Source organism: Equus quagga, chromosome 8, assembly GCF_021613505.1.
Source record: "Equus quagga isolate Etosha38 chromosome 8, UCLA_HA_Equagga_1.0, whole genome shotgun sequence".
NCBI lineage: Eukaryota > Metazoa > Chordata > Mammalia > Perissodactyla > Equidae > Equus > Equus quagga.
The window spans coordinates 50,828,506-50,848,326 of NC_060274.1; the positions used below are offsets into that span (position 1 = coordinate 50,828,506).

The window sequence follows — 19,821 nt, forward strand, 5'->3', positions numbered from 1 at the left end:
AAGTCAAAGGAAGAGAAAGAGAGAAGGCCACCCCACAAAGTGAGTTCTGGCCTAGCTACATGGAATGTCACAGAGAGAATGATGTGGGCTTTGTGAGCCGAAGAGTTGAAAGAAAGATTTCTTGGACTATCAAGCTCTGGGAGCAGTGCTCCTTTATTCAGAGAACAGCATGGGGACAGGACCCATGGGCAGTAAGAGCTGAGGCATGGGGACAGGACCCATGGGCAGTAAGAGCTGCAAACATGGGTTGAGGGTAGGGCTAAATTTAAGGCATAGGTATGTGAGTTATTTCTTTACAAGACAAAGGAAAGATGATGTAAAAGTCTTTTAAATGGTATTGGTGTAGGTGGGGTCTGGTTATTGGGTAGGTCTATAACTTTAGACAAGAATCAGATCGGATCAGGTCAGGACATCCTATGCTTCCCGGAGGATGATATACATCAGCATGCAGGGAAGGATGTCTTGGGCTACTCCCTGGGGCAGCCTGGATCCTCATCAAGAAGACCAGGGGTGTAGACGGAAAGGGAGGACAACACAGGAGAAGAGAGAGAAGGAGCCTTCAGGCACATGAATGAACCCACCACTAGATGTCTTCTAACCAGCTGTCCTAGATGCAGTTCAATCAGATCAGTTCACCGCCTGGATAAAAAGAAAGGGGAAGTGAATTTTAAGAAAAGAAAAAAAAAGAAAGAGGAAATGGATCCAAGACTTTCTCTCCCTACAACTTGTGAATATGATTGCTATATCATAGCTTCCATTATTTTCATCAAATCAATGATAAAATATTGATGATGGAGCCAATGGTGAATTCCATTAGAAACCTTCCTTCCAAGATGATATTTTATTAATCATAATTTTATAGGTACAACTATGATACCAGCTATAAATCCTCCTAACTGTCATATTTATTTGGAACAGAATTCCGTATCTGATAAGCTGAGATAATGAGTGAGATGCTATCAAATATCTCCATGATGCTCAGCAAACTGTCAACTCACAGATCCTCCAGTCTTATGGTCCCACTGAAGAAATGAGCCCAACCTCACAGGACATTAGAGGGGCAAAAACCAAATTAGTTCTAAATGATCACAAAACATTCCTTTAATAATCTTTAGGAGAGAAGACTCTCCTAAAGCCTTCACAGAAATTCCCACCCTGGGTGGCAACTGCCCTGGTTAATGAGCCCACTTTTCATCTTTCATACATGTCCTCTTAAAAATCTCAGCTTGGGGGCCAGCCCTATGACATAGTGGTTAAGTTTGGCATGCCCTGCTTCAGCAGCCCAGGCTCGCATTTCCAGGCGTGAACCTATGCCACTTGTCAGCCATGCTGTCGCAGTGTCCCATATACAAAACAGAGGAAGATTGGCACAGATGTTAGCTCAGGGCTAATCCTCCTCAGACAAAAAAAGAGGACGATCGGCAACAAATGTTAGCTCAGAGTGAATCTTCCTCAGTGAAAAGAACAAAAAGGAGAAAAATCTCGGCTTGGTGGGCTGCTTACTTCCTAAGAATGTTGACGTCCTGAGTGTTCGCACCTCCTGCCTCCTAAATGAGGACATCTGTTATACTGCAGAGTTTCCCACTAACTCCATAGAGATCTCCTAACCCCTCCAGATGCACAGCCATCTCCTTCCCAACATTGAGTGTATTATCCTAAAATCTATTACTCACCACCAATTCTACCTTCCTATAACTAGCTTTTTTATTATACTATTTAACGTAATTATTTTCAGCCTTAATATGGCATAACACAGCAGATAATATCTCCAGTTTTGCCTTTAGGACTCCACCCTGCTGTGAGGGGAGTTCTCCATTTGAGTGAGGCAGCAGTAAGTCCTCCCCTGTAGAACCCTTTACATGTGGAGATAACTCAAACAGAAAAGGAGGAGGTCCAGGAAGGACCCTGCAGCGTCGAGGGGTGACACTGCTCTGTGATGAGCACTCTGGAAAGCAGTGGTTCTCAACATCATCTCACATGAGAATTACTGGGTGACTTTAAAAAATACTTATGCCTGTAGGTTGGGAATCACTCCTCAGGTGACTGTAGTACATGGCCAGGACTGAGAACCAGTGACTAAATCTGGAGTACTCTTGCCTGTTAGTCCTCTCTTGACACCAGCAGGAACCTGGAGGGTGAAGAGGATGTTGGTTTGGCTTTTCTGATCAGTTTTTTTTAAAAAACAGCTTTATTGAGGTATAAGTGATATACAAAGAACTGCACAGATTTAATATGTACAATTTGATGAGTTTGGACATATGCAAAGACCCATCTTACCATCACCCCAATCAAGGTAATAGACATGTTCTGGTCAATTTCAATATTGAGTATCTGTGAGGAAAAAGGATTTTTTTTGTGTGTGAGGAAGACTGTCACTGAGCTAACATCTGTGCCAAACTTCCTTTTTGTGTGTGTGAGGAAGATTGTCACTGAGCTAACACCTGTGCCAATCTTCCTTTATTTTATGTGGGATGTTGCCACAGCATGGCTTGATGAGCAGTGCTAAGTCTGCACCTGGGATCTGAACCTGCAAACCCTGGGCCACCAAAGTGAAGCGTGCGAACTTAACCACTATGCCACCAGGCTGGCCCCAAAAAAGGCTTTTTTAAAAAGAACTTTCATCTTTCTAATCACAGGTTTTAGACCTTTTATTTGTCTGGCTGTGAAGTCAAAAACTTCACAGACCTGAGGATGAATTGATGGTTTATTCTTTCTGTGAACTTCAGCAGAGATTCACATGTCAGAATCTTTTCCTTCTTGGTCTGACTTGGTTTCCCTGATAGGCAGGAATGTGCCTGTTGAGACATATGGTCATATTTTGATGATCTTTTAATTTTGATCTGGTTGACATACCCAATGGCAAAGTCAAACATGTCTGGATTTTAAAGAGGCGACGACAGTAGCTCTGATGAGATCCAACCTCGAGACTTTGAGAGTGGGGAGGACGGCTGCCCTATAAGTCATTCCTGCAGAGGCACATCTCTTACTACAAAACATCGCAAACTTGAGTAAACCCAGATTGGTTGTATTTAGGGTAGCAGATGAGATTTACCTAGGGAAATTTTACTTCTATTTCTACCATGGGAGAAAGCGTTATAAATGCTTATTATAAGCCCTAAAATTAATAGACCAAATGAGGTAGAAAGTGCTCATTTCCTTATCAGTTTAACCCTTGAATGGCTGCTGCCTCAGAGCCCAGTTGCACCAAGTTGAGGTGAGAAGATGAGCAAGAGGGACTGAGACTCTTTAAACTATTGCTGACCTCTACTAATTCCAGGTTTTGAAACTCTACCCTTACGTTTCTGGTGTAGAGGTTTCTCCTCTTTTCTCCTTTCAGTAAATTGCCGACCATTTAACATCAGTTCTATTAAACTCTATCCTAGGAAACAGGGGGCTTATTCTTCTAGTTTTGGGCTGATAACTCTCAGATTGAAAAAAAGTCAACTCTGTCCAGAATAATGAGTAATATGGAAAATGAAAAACACAAGACCTTGATCCTATGATCCTACAGACTTTAAATCTGATAATAAACTTTATCTCATTGAAATAACAGGAGCATAGCAAATACAAATGGAATGACAGGAATTTGGCAAAGAGATCTGGAAAGCAGATAGATTCTAGCACTCATTAGCTAAAAACTCTAGAAAATTAGATTCAAGTTGACACCCAGCTTACTTTCTCAGCTTTATTTTTACTTGTGTTGGTTAACTATTATTTACATGCTCAGAACTCTTAAATCTACATTCTGTCTCTGGACTCCCTCCTGGGCTGCAAAAGAGAAACTCCCCCTGTCCATATTTCCTGGATATTCTGCAAGAACTTCAAACTCAACATGTACACAGCTGACATCCTCCACTCCCTCTTCTGCTAAGTCCCTCCCTGAATCTGTTCTTTTCCTGGTGTCTCTCACTGCCTGCCCAACCAGAAGCCTCTGAGTTATTGACTTCCTTTATCCCCACATCGATTCTTCTGTGAAATATTATTGAAGCCCACCACCTTGTTCCTCAGCCCCCATCCTCACTCAGAGTCAGACCCTCCATATTTTACCCCTACTACAGCAACAATTTCCTTACCTCCAGTCCCCAACCCCCATCCAAGTACTGTCCTGACAGCCTTCTGAAAGACCAAACTGACACCATTGCCTTGCTTTGTGCAGGAGGAGTCTCAAGATCCTTCTCAATGAGCCTCACCCTTCCTTTTCCATCTCACCTCCTGCCAGGCACCCTAAACTCTAGCCTTGTGGTTCCCCAAATACACAATGTACTTTCCTACTTCCATGCCTTACACTCTCACTATAGCCTCTGAAACTGCTCCTCACCCTTCAAAGATCAGCTCTGTGAGATCTTTCCCAACAGCATCCCCTCATCCTCCCTCCTACGTCATGATCCTCCCTTTGATGAATTTCCATTTATATGGCTCTCACTGAGGACAGTATTACCGTTCATTGTTAAAGGCATCTGTCCTCCATGCTGGACTATGAGCATAACAGCAGTCTTATCTCACTCCTCTATGTACAGCCCAGGTACCTACCATGGTTCCTGGTACATCATAAGTGTTTTGCCTTAAGCAGAAGTGATGGGAGAACACATTAACTAACATAAACTCAGAATACAAAGTGTACTTTGATACCATGTTACTCCCAGTGCTGGTGAGGATGGTTGGAAACAGGTGTTCTCACACACTGATGGCTGATTATGACAACCTTCAGGGTGGCTAGTCTGGCAGTATTTAGTAAAATGTAAAATAAGCATAACCTTTGCTTCAGCAATTCTTTTTCTGCGAATTCATCCCATGACAAAAATAAGTTCTAGTTTATAAAGATAGTATGCAGGAAGATGTTTACTGAGTACTGGGGCACACCAAAAATCTTTTCTCCAAACTCCTACGACCAAATATGCAGAGAATTCAGAACTGTTAGGAGTCAAGAATGGTAAGACATGTAATACCATGTATTACATAATACTACCAGCAAGATCTGCATTGAAATATACAACACATCTATTAAAGTCATCAAATAAGGGGGCCATTAGATGAGTTGGCTCTAATGCTTTCGTAGCCTAGGTAAGCAAACCAGAATGTAAGCCAGAGTCAATGCCTATAAATACCTCAAGGTTAAGAAGATCAACCAAACACAGCCAACCAGGCTGTCTCAAACAACCACTTAAGCTATAGCCAATCAAATAATTTCCTTCCTTTGCTTCTCTGAAAAAAACCCTGTCCCTGGCTTTTGTCGGTGGAGTGCTCCTAACCACTTCTTGTATAGTGCTGCCTGATTTGAATCAATATGTGCTCACATAAACTCTTAAAAATTTTAATATGCCTCAGTTTATCTTTTAACACATTGTACTAAATAGAATTTTAAAAAGAATATAAATAGCTTCATGTCTGTTTAAATCCATTCTTGCTACCAAGTGAATTATTAAAAAATTTGTTTGTGAGCACTGCTTTAAATTTTAGAATAATAGATAAGGAACTATGGACCTTCAATAGTAAAAACAAAACTGGCACTACCTGAATGTACAATAATTATAGGGCAATGTGAAAATGAATTATGGTACCTCCTAAGGGAATGCTGTCACCATCAAAAACAATGAGGTTTCTTTGTATGCTGATTTAGAAGAACATTTACAATATACAGTTAATGAAAAAAATCAAGTTACAGAACATATATAAAAACATGACATTTTAGGGGCTGTCTTAGTCTGTTCTGCTATAATAAAATACCACAGACTGGGTGGCTTATAAACAACAGAAATTTATTTCTCATAGTTATGGACACTGGGAGTGCAAGATGAAGATCATCATCACGTTCCCATGAAGGCCTCTTCCTGGTTCAAAGCCAGTGCTTTCTCACCATGTCCTCAGATAGAAGAAGGGGCAAGAGGTCTCTCTGGAGCCTCTTTTATAAGCGCATTTGTGCAGGCTCAGCCCTCATGACCTAACCACCTCCCAAAGACCTAACTTCCCAATACCATCACCTTTGGGGATGAGGATTCAACACACGAATTTTGGGGGGACATAAACATTCAGACCATAGCAAGAGTCTAGAGATCTTAAAGGAGGATTACGAGTGAAATCTTTCTCCTTGTTCTAAGGACAAGAAAATGCCTCCAGCTTACCCAAGGAAGCTTCATCGATAAACCCAAAAAAAGAACGAAGGGAGAACAGAAATTCTTTAAACTATATGTCCCCAGATCAGACACCTCCCTCTCCGCAGGCTATTAATCAAAGGCTATGCTCAGCTGCCTCATCATGGCAGAACAGCAAGGGTAGGGGAAAGGGACGTGTGGAGAAATGCACAATGAAGGGAGTACCCCTGCCCCCTACCCCTACAACCCTTTTTCACCCTGCACATCCCTCAAATCCCAATGCTGCTGGTAAGAGCTGGGCACATGCTGTCCAGCTGACCTGGCACAGAGGGAACTCTCCATCAGGCCCAGGGTCTGACACCAGCACCGCCAAATGGTCAGAGGTGGCCTTGTATCTCAGGGCCCCTGGAACTGATTTGGGCACCTCCAACTCTAGCAGGCAGGTAAGGTGGCCTAGCCAGGCACTGGCTCTGCAAAGCCTATTTCTGAGATCTTGATCTGACACCTGCAAATAGCACTTTACCCACTCACAGCATTAATTATTTACAGCAGAGAAATGAACCCAGAGAGACACAATAAACCAGGGTAACGTGAGTACTTTCACAGAAGCTCTAACACTCCAATGGGAGGCTTAGAATAAAGCCTGAAAATGACCTGATCAAAATCGATGGCCAGAGAAGACCAGCACTAGAAGGAATGGCCTCTGCCCAGTGCTGGGCACACACAACTGCTAGATAAGCTATGGACCTGAGCTCCTGGAGGGCAGTGCCTGCCTCCCCAGCTTCACTTCCCATGGTCCTAGAGGCTTGCTCCCTCCCCTATAGCAGTGGTGTGGAGGTAATGGGTACTCAATAAGCGTTAATGCATTTAATTTAGGAATTAATGCACAACCCTGCTGGGTGTATTCATTAATTCTGTTTCACAGATCCTATCCCGCTGTTATTCTTGACCAAAATGTGTTCCATCCGTCTGTTCCCTTCTGTTCCCTGTTTGAGCTAGGCAGTGTGAGGATTCCCTTGAGTCTCAGCAGAGCTGACTTCAGTGACGTTTTCGCACATTCTCTCCTTCAATAGTACTTAGATACGAGCCAAAAACTAAGAGAGCAAACAGAACACCCAGAACCCAAAAGCCCAGCACTTCTGTTTCATCCACGTGGCAGCTGGAGAGAGAACTTGGTTATGCAAAAGACCCCTGAAGAAGCTGCAGGCCCAGGTGAATCTCCTGCTGTCAGTTATTTCATTAGTGAAACTAGATAGGAATGGTCTTGTGGCTTTCTTAGAATTCTAAGAGAATAATACAGAAAAATCAAGGATTGCCTTTGGGGTCAAATTTTTATCACCTGCCAGCTCTCCAGAGGGCCACTGGGTTAGCTTGCTTTTAAGTCACTGGTATCTAGTTAGGAAGACCCAACACACTTCTAACTACCCTCAATTTTCTAGAAGGAATTACTAGATTTATTGCTATTCATAAAGAACAAGAAGCTTGCACATAAATCACTAGCTTTCTCTGGCTTGTTTAAAATCACATGGTAAGAGTCATTGTCTGAATAAACTGTCAGTGTGCCTGACTGTTGGAAAGCTCCAGCTCAACACCTAACAAGATGTCTTAGGAACCCAAAATCTGGAACAACGAGTGGTCACAGGCTCCTACATCCATCCCACCACCTTCTAGTTCCCACTGTTGCATCAACACTAAGACTGGCAGAACAAAGATAACTCACTGCTTTGAAAGGAGATATCAGGTGGTTGCTTTGTACTTGGCAAGCAGGTTCGACCCTTAATGAGCTAAAATCCATCTCACATTTGTACACTTTCTCTGCTACAACACAAAAGCTTGCTTGGTCATTCATGTTCTATTCTGTATGCTCTAGATTATTCTGCACAGCCAGCCAGAGGGTGTCACTGAATAAGCAGGATGAGACCTTGGAGACTATCGAGCAGAGGAAACGGCAGCCCAGAAGATTTTCCCAAGATCATACAGCAACTGAATGGCAGAGCTGGACAAGAGAAGGTCTCCTGACTTCCAGTCCCTAAAAGACTTTCCATCACCGAAGCACAATGGTGAGTCACTCTTCCCTTCCCCAGGCCATCATTTGTGTCAGTTACTAAAGGTGTACTGAGATCCTTCTGTGTGCCAGAGAGTGTGTAAGCACAGAGGATATGAAAGTCAACAAGACGTAACTCATGCCCTTGATGAACTTCCAGTCTAGGGAGGAGACAATGGATGTCTTATTTTGGCAAAAGTAAATCCGATGATGGAGCATGGTACCAAAGCACCAAAGAGGCACACACACCCCTCAGTGGAAACAGCAGGAAAGGAAGAGAGGGGGCCCCTATCAAAAGGTTTCTGGAGAAGATTATATGTGTAACATGCTTAGAAAAGTGCACTGCACATGATAAGCACGCAATAACTGTCAGCTATGATTATTTTTAATAAGCACTCAATAAATGTCATCTATGGTTATTTTTAATCTTTGCATTACAGTTAATTCCCTCACAATTCCCCTGACACAGTGGAGGGCCCTGTCTCAACTACAGTCTGGGAAAACTCAGTGACATATTCTGCTCTTAGTCTAAGGGAGACATGGGAACGTGGGTGGATCTTGGTGACTGCTGGAAGGTGAGCCAGGGCTGTAAGCGCCTGCCAGGCCTCCCTGTGAAGTTCTTCCACCACTGTCAACTTCAGAGAAGGCCAGGAGGTCCCTGGTCCCCAACACTTGGAAACTCACCTGAGTCCATGTTTCTGACACAGACTTAGCACTGTATCACCTTCTGCCTGCCTCTGCCTCCAAAGCCTTCTCATCTCTACTCTTGCAGACACATACCCTTACTCAGATGCAGCATATGGACAAAAGAGCCTCTGGGACAAGCTGTGGAGTGCTCAAGTTGCAAATCTCAGCAGAGAGGGGGACATTTCTTATAAACAGGAGATACACTGCTCCTGATCTGAGAGGCCCCCACTGCCCATGAAGGGGATGGTTATGGGCATGGCAGTGCCTACTCAGGCACCAAGAAGCCCCCTGTAACTTCTGGATACTGGAGACAAGCTGGGAAGTGTCACCAAGAGCGTGCCTCACAGTGAGGCAAGTTAGTCCAGTACTCCTGCCTCTCTAGGGTAGCAGTCCCTGCATCTAAAGTCAAGGGTGCCATCTGGTCATCTCTGGACACAGACCCACTGACCCTTTCCAAGCCATAATGAAATTGCAAATATTAGTGACGATATGGACATTACGAACATGCACGGCAGTATCTAACCTCAAAGCCACCAAATGCAGTAGTTACCATTACCACATCATCACCACTGTAACAGGACAGCTAAGGCCTAGTGGCCACACGACCTGCTAGGTCACTCAGCTGGTGGGAACAGGACAGCCAAGAACTCATCCCCTGTGCCAAATGGTGGGCTGCCCTCCAGCACATGCAGGAGCACTAGGTGCACCACCTGAGACAGAAGAATAGCTCCCAGTCACCTGATGAGGGACAAAGAATTCAGCACTTTCTGCAGCTACCTGCATACCAAACTAAGGTAGCTTTGTAATTACATTTAGACTTTTCTCTGAAAAATGCCACCTTTGTCAGTAGTACCTTCTGAACTCTCATGAAACAGAGAGGAAAAAGTGCTCCTTCACATCTGTGCACTCTGTGCCTGCCACAGCCCCAGGATGTGCTCTTTGGCAGTCTTTCCCTTATCATCTCACCTCATGCCCCTCCCTGCTGACATTGTGTTCTAAGCCCTGCAGACAAGGGGGTTGAATGAGCAACTATTTGGCAGAAAACTCAAGTAGAGAACAAGAACAGGGGAACTGAATTTGGAGATGCCACATGACTACCCTGCTATTTTTAAATCACGTTCTTGCTAAGAAGAGATATCTAGTAAACCCTGAACCAGAGTACCAAAAAGGCACATTTTAATTAAAATCTTTTGAGACAGCAGCCTGTAGACAGTAAAGAAAGGTAGTGAAGTGAAGGGCAGCAAGAAAGAAAGATAACAGGAGAGAGGTTTGAAACATGTCTTCCTTCTCTGTTTGGATGCCAAAGGGACTTTTTCTTCAAAAATAAGAAGGGTATTTCATGTGTACATATACATATGCAGTCTTCCAGCTCAATACTGGTAAAATAAAAATTAAAGAAATAAGAGACCTTGATGAAGGGAGAGGGCAGAGAGAGATATAATTTAGCATAAAGAAATCAAAACAGGTGAGAGTAATTTTGTATGCCTAGATAGCTACAGTGGAAATCTAATTATCTTTAAAAAAAAATTAGTGTCTATTAGCTTGATAACTGTAATGCAGGAATGAAATTCAGGAACATGCAGAGAAGAAGACAAGTAGGAGGCATGCCACATGGGATTTCTGGTGAGACAAATGAAATGAGATTTCAAATACAAGAGTAAACTCTAAAACAAGTTTGCAACCTGGATACTTTCTCCCCTGTGCGTTCCGTGATAAATTATAAGCAAAAAACAGAGGTGTCGTTTAGAATATATTTTCTGCAGGGGAAAAAAAAATCCTGTAACAGAATAAAAGGACATCATCTTGAGTTAACATATCTTTAAGGAATTATCTATTTTGGAAAATCTCATATAAAGCACTTTACCCAGAAGAAATAAAAAGGTAGAATACACTAGGAATATATTTTTTAAATGAGATCTGTTATAACTCAGGGTTTTTAAATTTAATGTTAAAGGTGCTTCAAAAAAATCTGGCCAATTATACATTATCATACCACAGCTCCCTGGAGCATGGCACCTTCCCTGGCCTGCAGCACCATATCTCAGCAATGACACGTGGCAGACACTCAGTAAGTGTCTGTGGACTGATGAACGAGGAGCAGTCATCTTCACCCCTTGAGCAGTACCTTGTACACTAAGTATGTGTCACAAGGGGGGTCTGGTGCAGAATGGAGACCACATGGCACTAACCTGGAATGCTACATCTTGATGCCCAGGGCCCTAGTGAAGGTAGGCTGCAGCTGGACATGAGTTTACTTTACCTGCATCACCATCTGTGCCAGCTCTGCAGAAACCACAGTAGAGTTGGCTTTGAGGAAGAGCGGAGTTGTTCCCATGTCTTCCACAGGCCCAAGTGCTTCTGGTTAGGGTTGTGATCTTTCTGTGGCTACTGTGTGGCCTGCAGCAAACCTATCCTTAAGCAACATAACCTTGGACAAAGTAGAATATATCTAAGCCACTTCTCCTCACTCCCCTTGGATAAAAATGCTTATTACCCTTACATGATGGAAAGCAGGGAGAAGAGCTTTTATGCATAAAATATCCCAACAGCCTAGATGTGGACAGAAAGCAACAGTTCTCCTCCTCGGCACCACAGAGCACAGGGGTATGTCAGCACACTGGCATCCCTCTTGGTGCAGGAAAGTGCAAGTTCAGTGTAGCAGTACCAATTTCATATACACACAGAGAAAAGATGCAAGCTGGCCTTGGGTGTGTATATACTTGTATATGATTTCGGTCTGACCATGCACAGGCCCCATGCTACACACCAGAAGGTCAGCACTCCTGTTCACATCTCACAAAGCAGCTAACTGAGAAGGTCAAGGGCTGGAATGCATAGAGCAGAGTGCTGGAACGTTTGGAACTGGATAAAGGTAGTGACTTCACAACAATGTGATTACACAAATGTGACTGCACTGTTCACTTTAAAATGGCTGATTTTGTTATGTGAATTTCACCTCAACGAAAGAAAAATAATAGAGCAAATATTTGAACCCTGATCTACTGGACTCCAGAGCACTTAAAATCTATGATTAGGGAAAAGGTGCCAAAATATGGGAAATAAAAACAGGGAGAAGCATGCTGGTAGAAAATAAGCTGTGTGAACTGAAGACCAACATGAGTGCCACACACTGTGCCAGGTATTGGGGTTCAATATATGTACACGTTACGGTCCCATCTAGGAAGCACTCACAGGACATACAATACTGTGTGGAGAACATCCAAGATGCTGTATCAGAGACAAAATGAAGGAGGAGGAACAAATTCTTCCCAGGCAGTGAGGAGTCTGCCAGGCAGAGAACTGGGAAACAGTGAATGTTAACTGTATGGTGGGGACCAGAAGGAAATGCATACACTCAATGTTCAGGGATGTTCACTGTGTGCCAGGCACTGCCCTAGGCAGAGAGTTCAAATATTTAAAAGTTGTGGTCCTTGCCCTCATGGGACTCACAACAAAGAAAGAAGATAGCTGGAGGCATCACATTTCCTGATTTCAAATTATATTAAAAAGCTATGGTAATCAAAATAGTATGGTAGTGGCATAAATATAGACACATGGATCAATGGAATAGTACAGAGAGCCCAGAAATAAACCTTTGCATATTCAGCTAACACCCAACAAGGGAGCCAAGAACACTCAATGGGGAAAGGATAGTCTCTTCAACAAATGATCATGTGAAAAATGGAGAAACACATGCAGGAAAATGAAATGGGATCCTTATCTTACACCACTGACAAAAATTAACTCAAAATGGATCAAAGACTTAAACATAAGACCTGGTACCATAAAACTCCTAGAAGAAAACATAGGGAAGAAGCTCCTCAACACCGGTCTTGGCAATGATCTTTTGGAAGTAACATCAAAATCACAAACAACAAAACCAAAAATCAACAAAAGGGACTACATCAAATGAAAAAGTTCTGCACAGTGAAAGAAACAATCAGTAAAATGAAAAGGAAACCTATGGAATGGGAGAAAATATTTGCAAACCATATATCTGATAAGGGATTAATACCCAACATATACAAGGAACAGATACAAATCAATAGCAAAGAAAAAGTAATTCGATCAAAAAACGGGCAGAGGAACTAAATTAACAGTGTTTCAGAGAAGATATACAGATGGCCAACAGGTACACGAAAAGGTGTTCAACATCACTGATCATTAGGGAAATGCAAATCAAAACAATGAGATACCACCTCACACCCGTCAGAATGGCTATCCTCAAAAAGACAAGAGATTAGTGTCGGTGAGAATGTGGAGAAAAGTGAACCCTTTACACTGTTGGGGGAAATGTAAATTGGTGCAGCCACTATGGAAAACAGTATGGAGGTTTCCCCAAAAATTAAAAATAGAACCACTATATGATCCAGCAATCCCACTTCTGTATATATGCAAAGGAAACGAAAACAGGATCTCAAAGAGATGTCAGCACTCCCATGTTCATTGCAGCATTATTCACAACAGCCAAATACAGAAACAACCTAAGTGCCCACCAGTGGATGAACGGGTAAAAAAGATATCACACACACACACACACACACACACACACACACCAGAATATTACTCAGCGATGAGAAAGAGGGAAATTCTGCCATGTGTAACAACATGGATGTATCCTGAAGGCATTATGCTAAGGAAAATGTCAGACCAAGAACGACAAATACTGTATGATCTCACTTATGTGTGGAATCCAAAAAAGTCAAAATCATAGAAACAGAATAGAATGGTGGTTGCTAGTCTGGGGAGGGGGAAAATGAGGAGATATGGGTCAAAGAGTACAAACTTCCAGTTACAAGATGAATTAGTTCTGGGGACGTAATGTACAGCATGGTGATTATAGTTAACCATACTGCATTATATATTTTGAAGTTGCTGGGAGAGTAAATCTTAAATGTTCTCACCACAAAAAAAGGAATGGTAACTATGTGACATGATGCAGGTGTTAGCTAAAGCTATGGTGGTAATCATTTTGCAACATATAAGTATATCAAATCAACACACTGTACAACTTAAACTTACACAATGTTACGTCAATCATATCTCAGTAAAGCTGGGAAAAAGAAGTTTATCCAACAGTTGAGATAAGCACAGAGGCGTGGATTCAGGTGAAGGCGGTGGGAACAGAGAAGAGAGAAACAGAAAGATCAGAGGTAGACTCAAGACTAGTGTGTATGGTTGTGGTTTTTAAGGGGCTATGGGTTTAAATGACATTAATTCACGTAAGGGGCATACAACAACACCTAGTCTGTATTAAATGCTCAACAAATATTACCTATTGTTATTTTTATATTGAGCTTCACTAATAACAGAGTGATTTTACTTTTTAATTTTCAAGACCCTTCCCTTCACCATAGTAGAGAAGAGAGGTGAAAGGAATCCAAACCAGCAGAGCTGAGTGACAAGAACAGGGCCTGTCTTTGTATTCTGTTAATGCAAAAATACTTTCAAAAATATGTAGTGAATAAATAAATGAATAAAGGAACAAATGAGCAAGTAAATACAGAACAGCAATGATCTCTGACTCCCAACCTCTGAAAAACCAGGAAAGGGTTCATCAGCTGACCTACAAAACAATTTGAGAAAGGTCTGCTTTCAAGGAAGAACACATAAGAAGATATGGTTGACCCACACTAGCCTAAGAAGACAAATCATGGAACTAAGGTTTACCAAGGCAAATTCACCGTACTAAGAAAAACCAAAACATTTTATCTCTCTGTTATCCCATAACCAATTTTCTTCAACATGACAACTCTGTAATTAGAATCAAAGTCCTTATGGTGCTGCTTTATTTTCCAAGTGTCTTTCTGCAGCCGCACAGGCTTTCTGCGGGACATTATGGACTCTGGCTTGTCAACAGGAAACCAAGGCAGGAAAACTGTCCATTTCTCTGTGCTTCATCCCCACTGACAGCCAGGCAGCCTTCCTCCTCCTACATTGGTCTCTTCAAGATTAGAAACACCCCAAAAAGGACAGGTAAGACAATGTACATCCTGGCCAATTAAGAAATAACCCTCTTGACTTAATATGTATTTCCTGTCCAATCTCCCTATATGCTAGAATATATAGTGCTTCTGCTATAATATGATTATATATGCATTACTGAAAAAGTTCATGTTTTGCAAATTCAATACTAAAAACAGTTTTGGGAAAAATTGGTTGAGAGCATTCCACTCAAAACCTACAGAACTTCAAAATACAATCAAAAATAATAATTGATAACCTGGAGAGTTAATCTGGCCACCTAGGCAGGTGGCTCAGCATACCTAGTAGCTAAATAGCAGATATTAAAAATACACAAAAACAATAAGGTGAAAAGGCAGCAATGCCTTAATTACAGTAAGACTGGCAGGTGCTGAGGGCACAGGAAGAACCATGCAAGGTTGTGGCTGCACCCAGCTAGGGAGTGGGCCCAGGGCCAGGTGATCACTGAGACCTCACACACACACAGTCACAGCAGTGGGGCTGAGAACTTTGTCCTGTCCTGTTCAAGTTCAAAATTCTACTCCTACTACCCTTGCTCCCTTTGCCTACCAAAATTTGTATAAACCAACATAACTCTGGCCTTGTACAGACATCTTGCCCCATTGACCAATCACGTATGAGCTAACAATGCATCAGAGAACATAGCACCCAGTATTTCATGCTGTCCTCAAAGGAACTGGTCTGAGTGTCCTCAGGGAGGCTGCCTGCTCATTCACGAGTAGATGCAGATGAAACTAGGGGTAAAGGCCTCCCAAGACAGGGCTTTCTCCATCCCATAACCAGTCCTATGATCTACTAAAGAAATAATTCCCAGAGAAAGATGTGACCACAGACTTAAACCAACAGAGGAATGCAAATACTTACATATAATATGTTGGATAGAGTCCTTCAAAATACCAGCAATGTTTTTTGGCCTCTGTGCACTGGAAATAGAAGGAAGAAAAACCTTCATCAGTGGTAGGTAATCTGCATGCTGTTGAAAAGATCTCACAAAAAGAAACAAGGAGGGATGAGTGAATACAGCTTAAAGTGTGAAAAGCAGGGGATTTGGGAGAGACAATGAATTCAGGAGATCCACTCCCACCGTGACTTTTACTCTTTTAAGTTTTTTAAAAGGGAGGAAAACAGCTATTTCCCTATTATTTTTCTAGTCTTTCGTATCTCTAAATACACTTAGCGTGACCAATTCATTAAAAAGGTAAATTAAAGACAATCCGTTTTTTAAGTCACATGGTACAATATTTCAGATATCTAAAGAATAATAGAAATAAAGTATCACAAAGATTACATTTTCCAACAATGTTTTTTGAAAGACATTTCCCATAGTTTTAACATTCCTAGGTATTTATATTTCAGAATATTCTAAAAGCCATATTCAAATCATTGATCCTCCAGTGGGGACCCACATCTGTTGGAGTCTCCAAGTCAGGATTCACTCCCCAGCATCAGTGGTGCCTCCTGCACTCTCTCATTCTCAGGGATGAGAAAGGAGGAGGAGGGAGACAAGGGCAGACAATAGGAGCCTCCCCTGTGCTTTCCAAGCAAGTCCAACACTTGACATTCTAGAGGTAGGGCAGAGTTGGTACAATGCCACACTCGAGGCTTGACTATGTCACACACCTCCAACAAGTGGGAGGAAGCCAATGGCGCCAACTGCTGAGTGAGAGCTCTAAGCAAAAATGCTCTGACTTATCTGAACAAGACTGCTCTAAAATCATTATACTCGTGCCATTATCTTTTTTTTAAATCACAACTTTTCTTCCTCCATGATCGAGTTCTTTGGCCTGTGTGTAAATAACACCTTCAAAATATTATAGCGCAAAGCTACCAGCAGCAGGAAAATGAGGAAAGGCACCATGACAACAAAGCTCTCTTTGGGCAAGGCAGGAATTAACTGTCTTGCCCACTACCACATCCTACTCCCCTGGGGCAGGCAGGCAGGTCAGCTCCCTGAGACCTGGTCAGGATTGCTCCTTCCTTGGCCTTTGCCCAGCCCTAGCAGGTATATGGCAATGCCCTCCTGCCGCAGTCTGCCTGAGAGCTGTGAGGAAGTTCAGAAACAGACCCCAAATCTACAGTGAAATGCCAAGGGAAAGGTGAGCGCAAATGCTATGTGTTATGCTGGCTAAATCAGATGAGTTATGAAAAGAGAGTGAAACAAAAGTGGGCTTTTTTAAATGTGCTTTAAGACACTCAGAAGCACACACAGGCAGCCCAAAATGACCCAGTTTTATTAATCAAAAATGAGTTTAATTTAGACTATGTTAGCTCCTGTCCAGTTCAAGAAATGAAGTTCAGACAGCCAAAGAAATCAATTTATTTTGGCAAGGAAGAGCAATTTCAGGTCTCTGCCCTAAATTACAATTCATCTCAGTAGAGTCTTCTGTGATAAACTGAGTAACCAGGTCTTTCTTCCCGGTGGCATTTTAAATGTTTCTTCTTTATTCTTCATCACCACCAGAGACAGGTACGCTTTCTTGGAACTTGACACTGAAGCTCCACACAATCAAGAAACAGCCTCCCCTGATGCAGCCCTGAAGCTCAGAGAACACCAGGACTCAAGGCTGAAACCCCTTCCCCTCCTGCTGCCCTGATGCTTCCTACAAGCATCTCCACCAAGACTCAGTCCCACAGACCCAGGAGTGAGGGCCAGTGACGCCTGAATGGTGCAGAAGATGAAGACTGCTGCCCTACCCACGGTTGTCTACTGTGGGATATCCCTTTATTTAAAGAGTTCCCTAATCTGAAGCAGCCACTTGTTTGGGATCCCAGCACCACATCTCCTAACTATTAAGGTAATAATAAAAATAATATTATGTTTTGCCTTTGAAGATTTTTTCTTGGTATGTGAATAGTAGGAATACCACTTCAAAGACTAATACCATTTTATAGATTAAAAAACTGGGCCCTTAATAGGCGTCTTGTTCCAAGTCACAAAGTTTCATTATGGCAGAAAATTAACAACCATGGGCGTTATTTCTCCTAGACTCATCAATATTACCCTGAGTAACCTACTTTGCACACCACCAATTTTGTCCTCCCTCATTTTGCCTCCCTCATTTTGTCCTATGACTATAAGATGGTGGAAGACAACGAGACCAAGCCATCAAGAACCTGCTCATGTCTCTGCCATTAACAGACTTTGGGGAAGGCAGCTCTCCCAGCCTCGACCTCCTCAATGCTCAGCTGCCCACGTGGTGGGTGGGTGTGAACATACACAGGTGTGTGTACATAAACCTGTGGGAGGATGAGCTTCAGAGCTACAACAGGTTACATAAAAGCGCTGAAATGTTACATAAAGCACAGCTCCCCAGGCACTCTCATACACGGCTGTTGGGAAGGAAATTCAGCAATTTCTAAAAAACTACTAATGTGTTTCTCTTCAATCACTGATTCTCTCTCCACAAATATGGAATACCATATGCACAATGTTTTTTATGGTGGCATTATTTCTGATAGCAAAATCCTGGAAATGACGTAAATGCCCACTCATAGTAGGCTGGTTAAAGGAACAAGAGTGTATCCACACAATTGAGTACTAAACAGCCAGCAAGAATGAGGTCTCTCAGAACTGGTATGAGATGATTTCCAAGATGCAGTGTTAACAGAAAAGCAATATGCAAAAGGGTGTGCCTAGTATGCTACTTTTTATGGAAAAGGAAAATTGTACATTTGGCTAATTTTTACAAAAAGAATCATAGGAAAAACTAATGAAAATGGTGACCCTATGGGGGATGGGTTGGGAGTGGCAGAGACAGGGATGAGAATGAGGTTTCTCTGAGTATGCTTTTTATATGGTTCAACTTTTGAATCCTGTGAATGTTTTTCCTATTCAAAAAAATAAAGTTAAGTCAAAAAGGAATTTTAAATGATCCACTCTTCTCAGATTGAAAATATTTACTAAAGACTGTCATAGCACTATTGCACATACCACTTCTTTGCCTGGAACAACCAAACAGAGCAGATAGCAGGGACATTAGTACTCAACAAGAAATTTATAAAGAGAACATACTCTCCTCTTAGTACCCCTCTTAGTGCCCTCAGCTGTCAAGGGCACTATTTCCATCACACTCCTCCTCTGACCCTCCCAAATTTCTTTCAGACTTTTCTGCTGTGAAATTCAGTAATGTCACTAATGCCTACTTGTTGGTTACTCTTGCTCACAGTTATTGCTAATAACATTTTACCACATATTATCTAAGCTATTCAAATAAGACCTATTTTGAAAAATAGTAGCCCCAATATGTTCCTTTATAAAAGATTCTCTTAAGAAAATGTTATGGCCACATTTCCTGAAACAGAAGAGAAAATGCCTTTTAAACTGAGCTACCTAGCATTAAAACAGTTTCACTTTATTGTTACTGAAATTAGGTTAAGCTCCTGAAATTTGCTAATATCCAGGTAATTTCTTCACTATTTTTGGTAGCTGGGCTCTTACAATAGCTTTCTTATAAAGAATATCAATACTGTAACAATACACGTATTTGCCTAACTCATTAAAGTTAATATGTGGTACTATTTCATTTTACAGCTGGATAACATGAAGAACACAAAGTCATATGTGTCATTAATCAACTGAAAACACTAAATGAGGATTGAGAAGTCCTGATAATTTTTGTTGTTGGGCCTTTCCTTCAATAAATGCTTGTAAATTGAATACCAGATGTCAAAGTCAGCTTGCACACTGATCTGTGAGGCCTCATGGTAAGAATGGAGGTTAGATTCAATAGGGCAGGACATGGAGAGGGAGATCCCTGCTGCAAACCACCCAGGTGTGAGAGCTAGATTCTGCCAAGTGGAAGTCTACCCACAAAGCCATAATTCGCTTATTAATTTCAATCTCCAAATCTAGCACAATAACACCAGGATTCAGGGCAAAGCTAGACAGCTGGAGCTCTGGACATGTGGTCAAAATGGGAGTTTGTGAAGGATGACTAAGGGGGCTTTCCAGAGCACTCCCAAACACTGGCGGGCACTCAGAGGTGGCCTCATGAACAAGCATATGGGTGGTGTGGG

The 19,821-nt window shown here is 42.1% G+C and overlaps 1 protein-coding gene across 1 annotated transcript in view; it reads right to left on the reverse strand.

The window, feature by feature from the left end:
• VOPP1 (VOPP1 WW domain binding protein) overlaps positions 1–19,821 on the reverse strand; it is a 119,009-nt gene that overhangs the window by 43,560 nt on the left and 55,628 nt on the right. Inside the window, exon 2 of the mRNA XM_046669922.1 lies at positions 15,670–15,728. Within this exon, the coding sequence (XP_046525878.1) occupies positions 15,670–15,728 (59 nt within the window). The remainder of the gene's footprint in view (positions 1–15,669; positions 15,729–19,821) is intronic.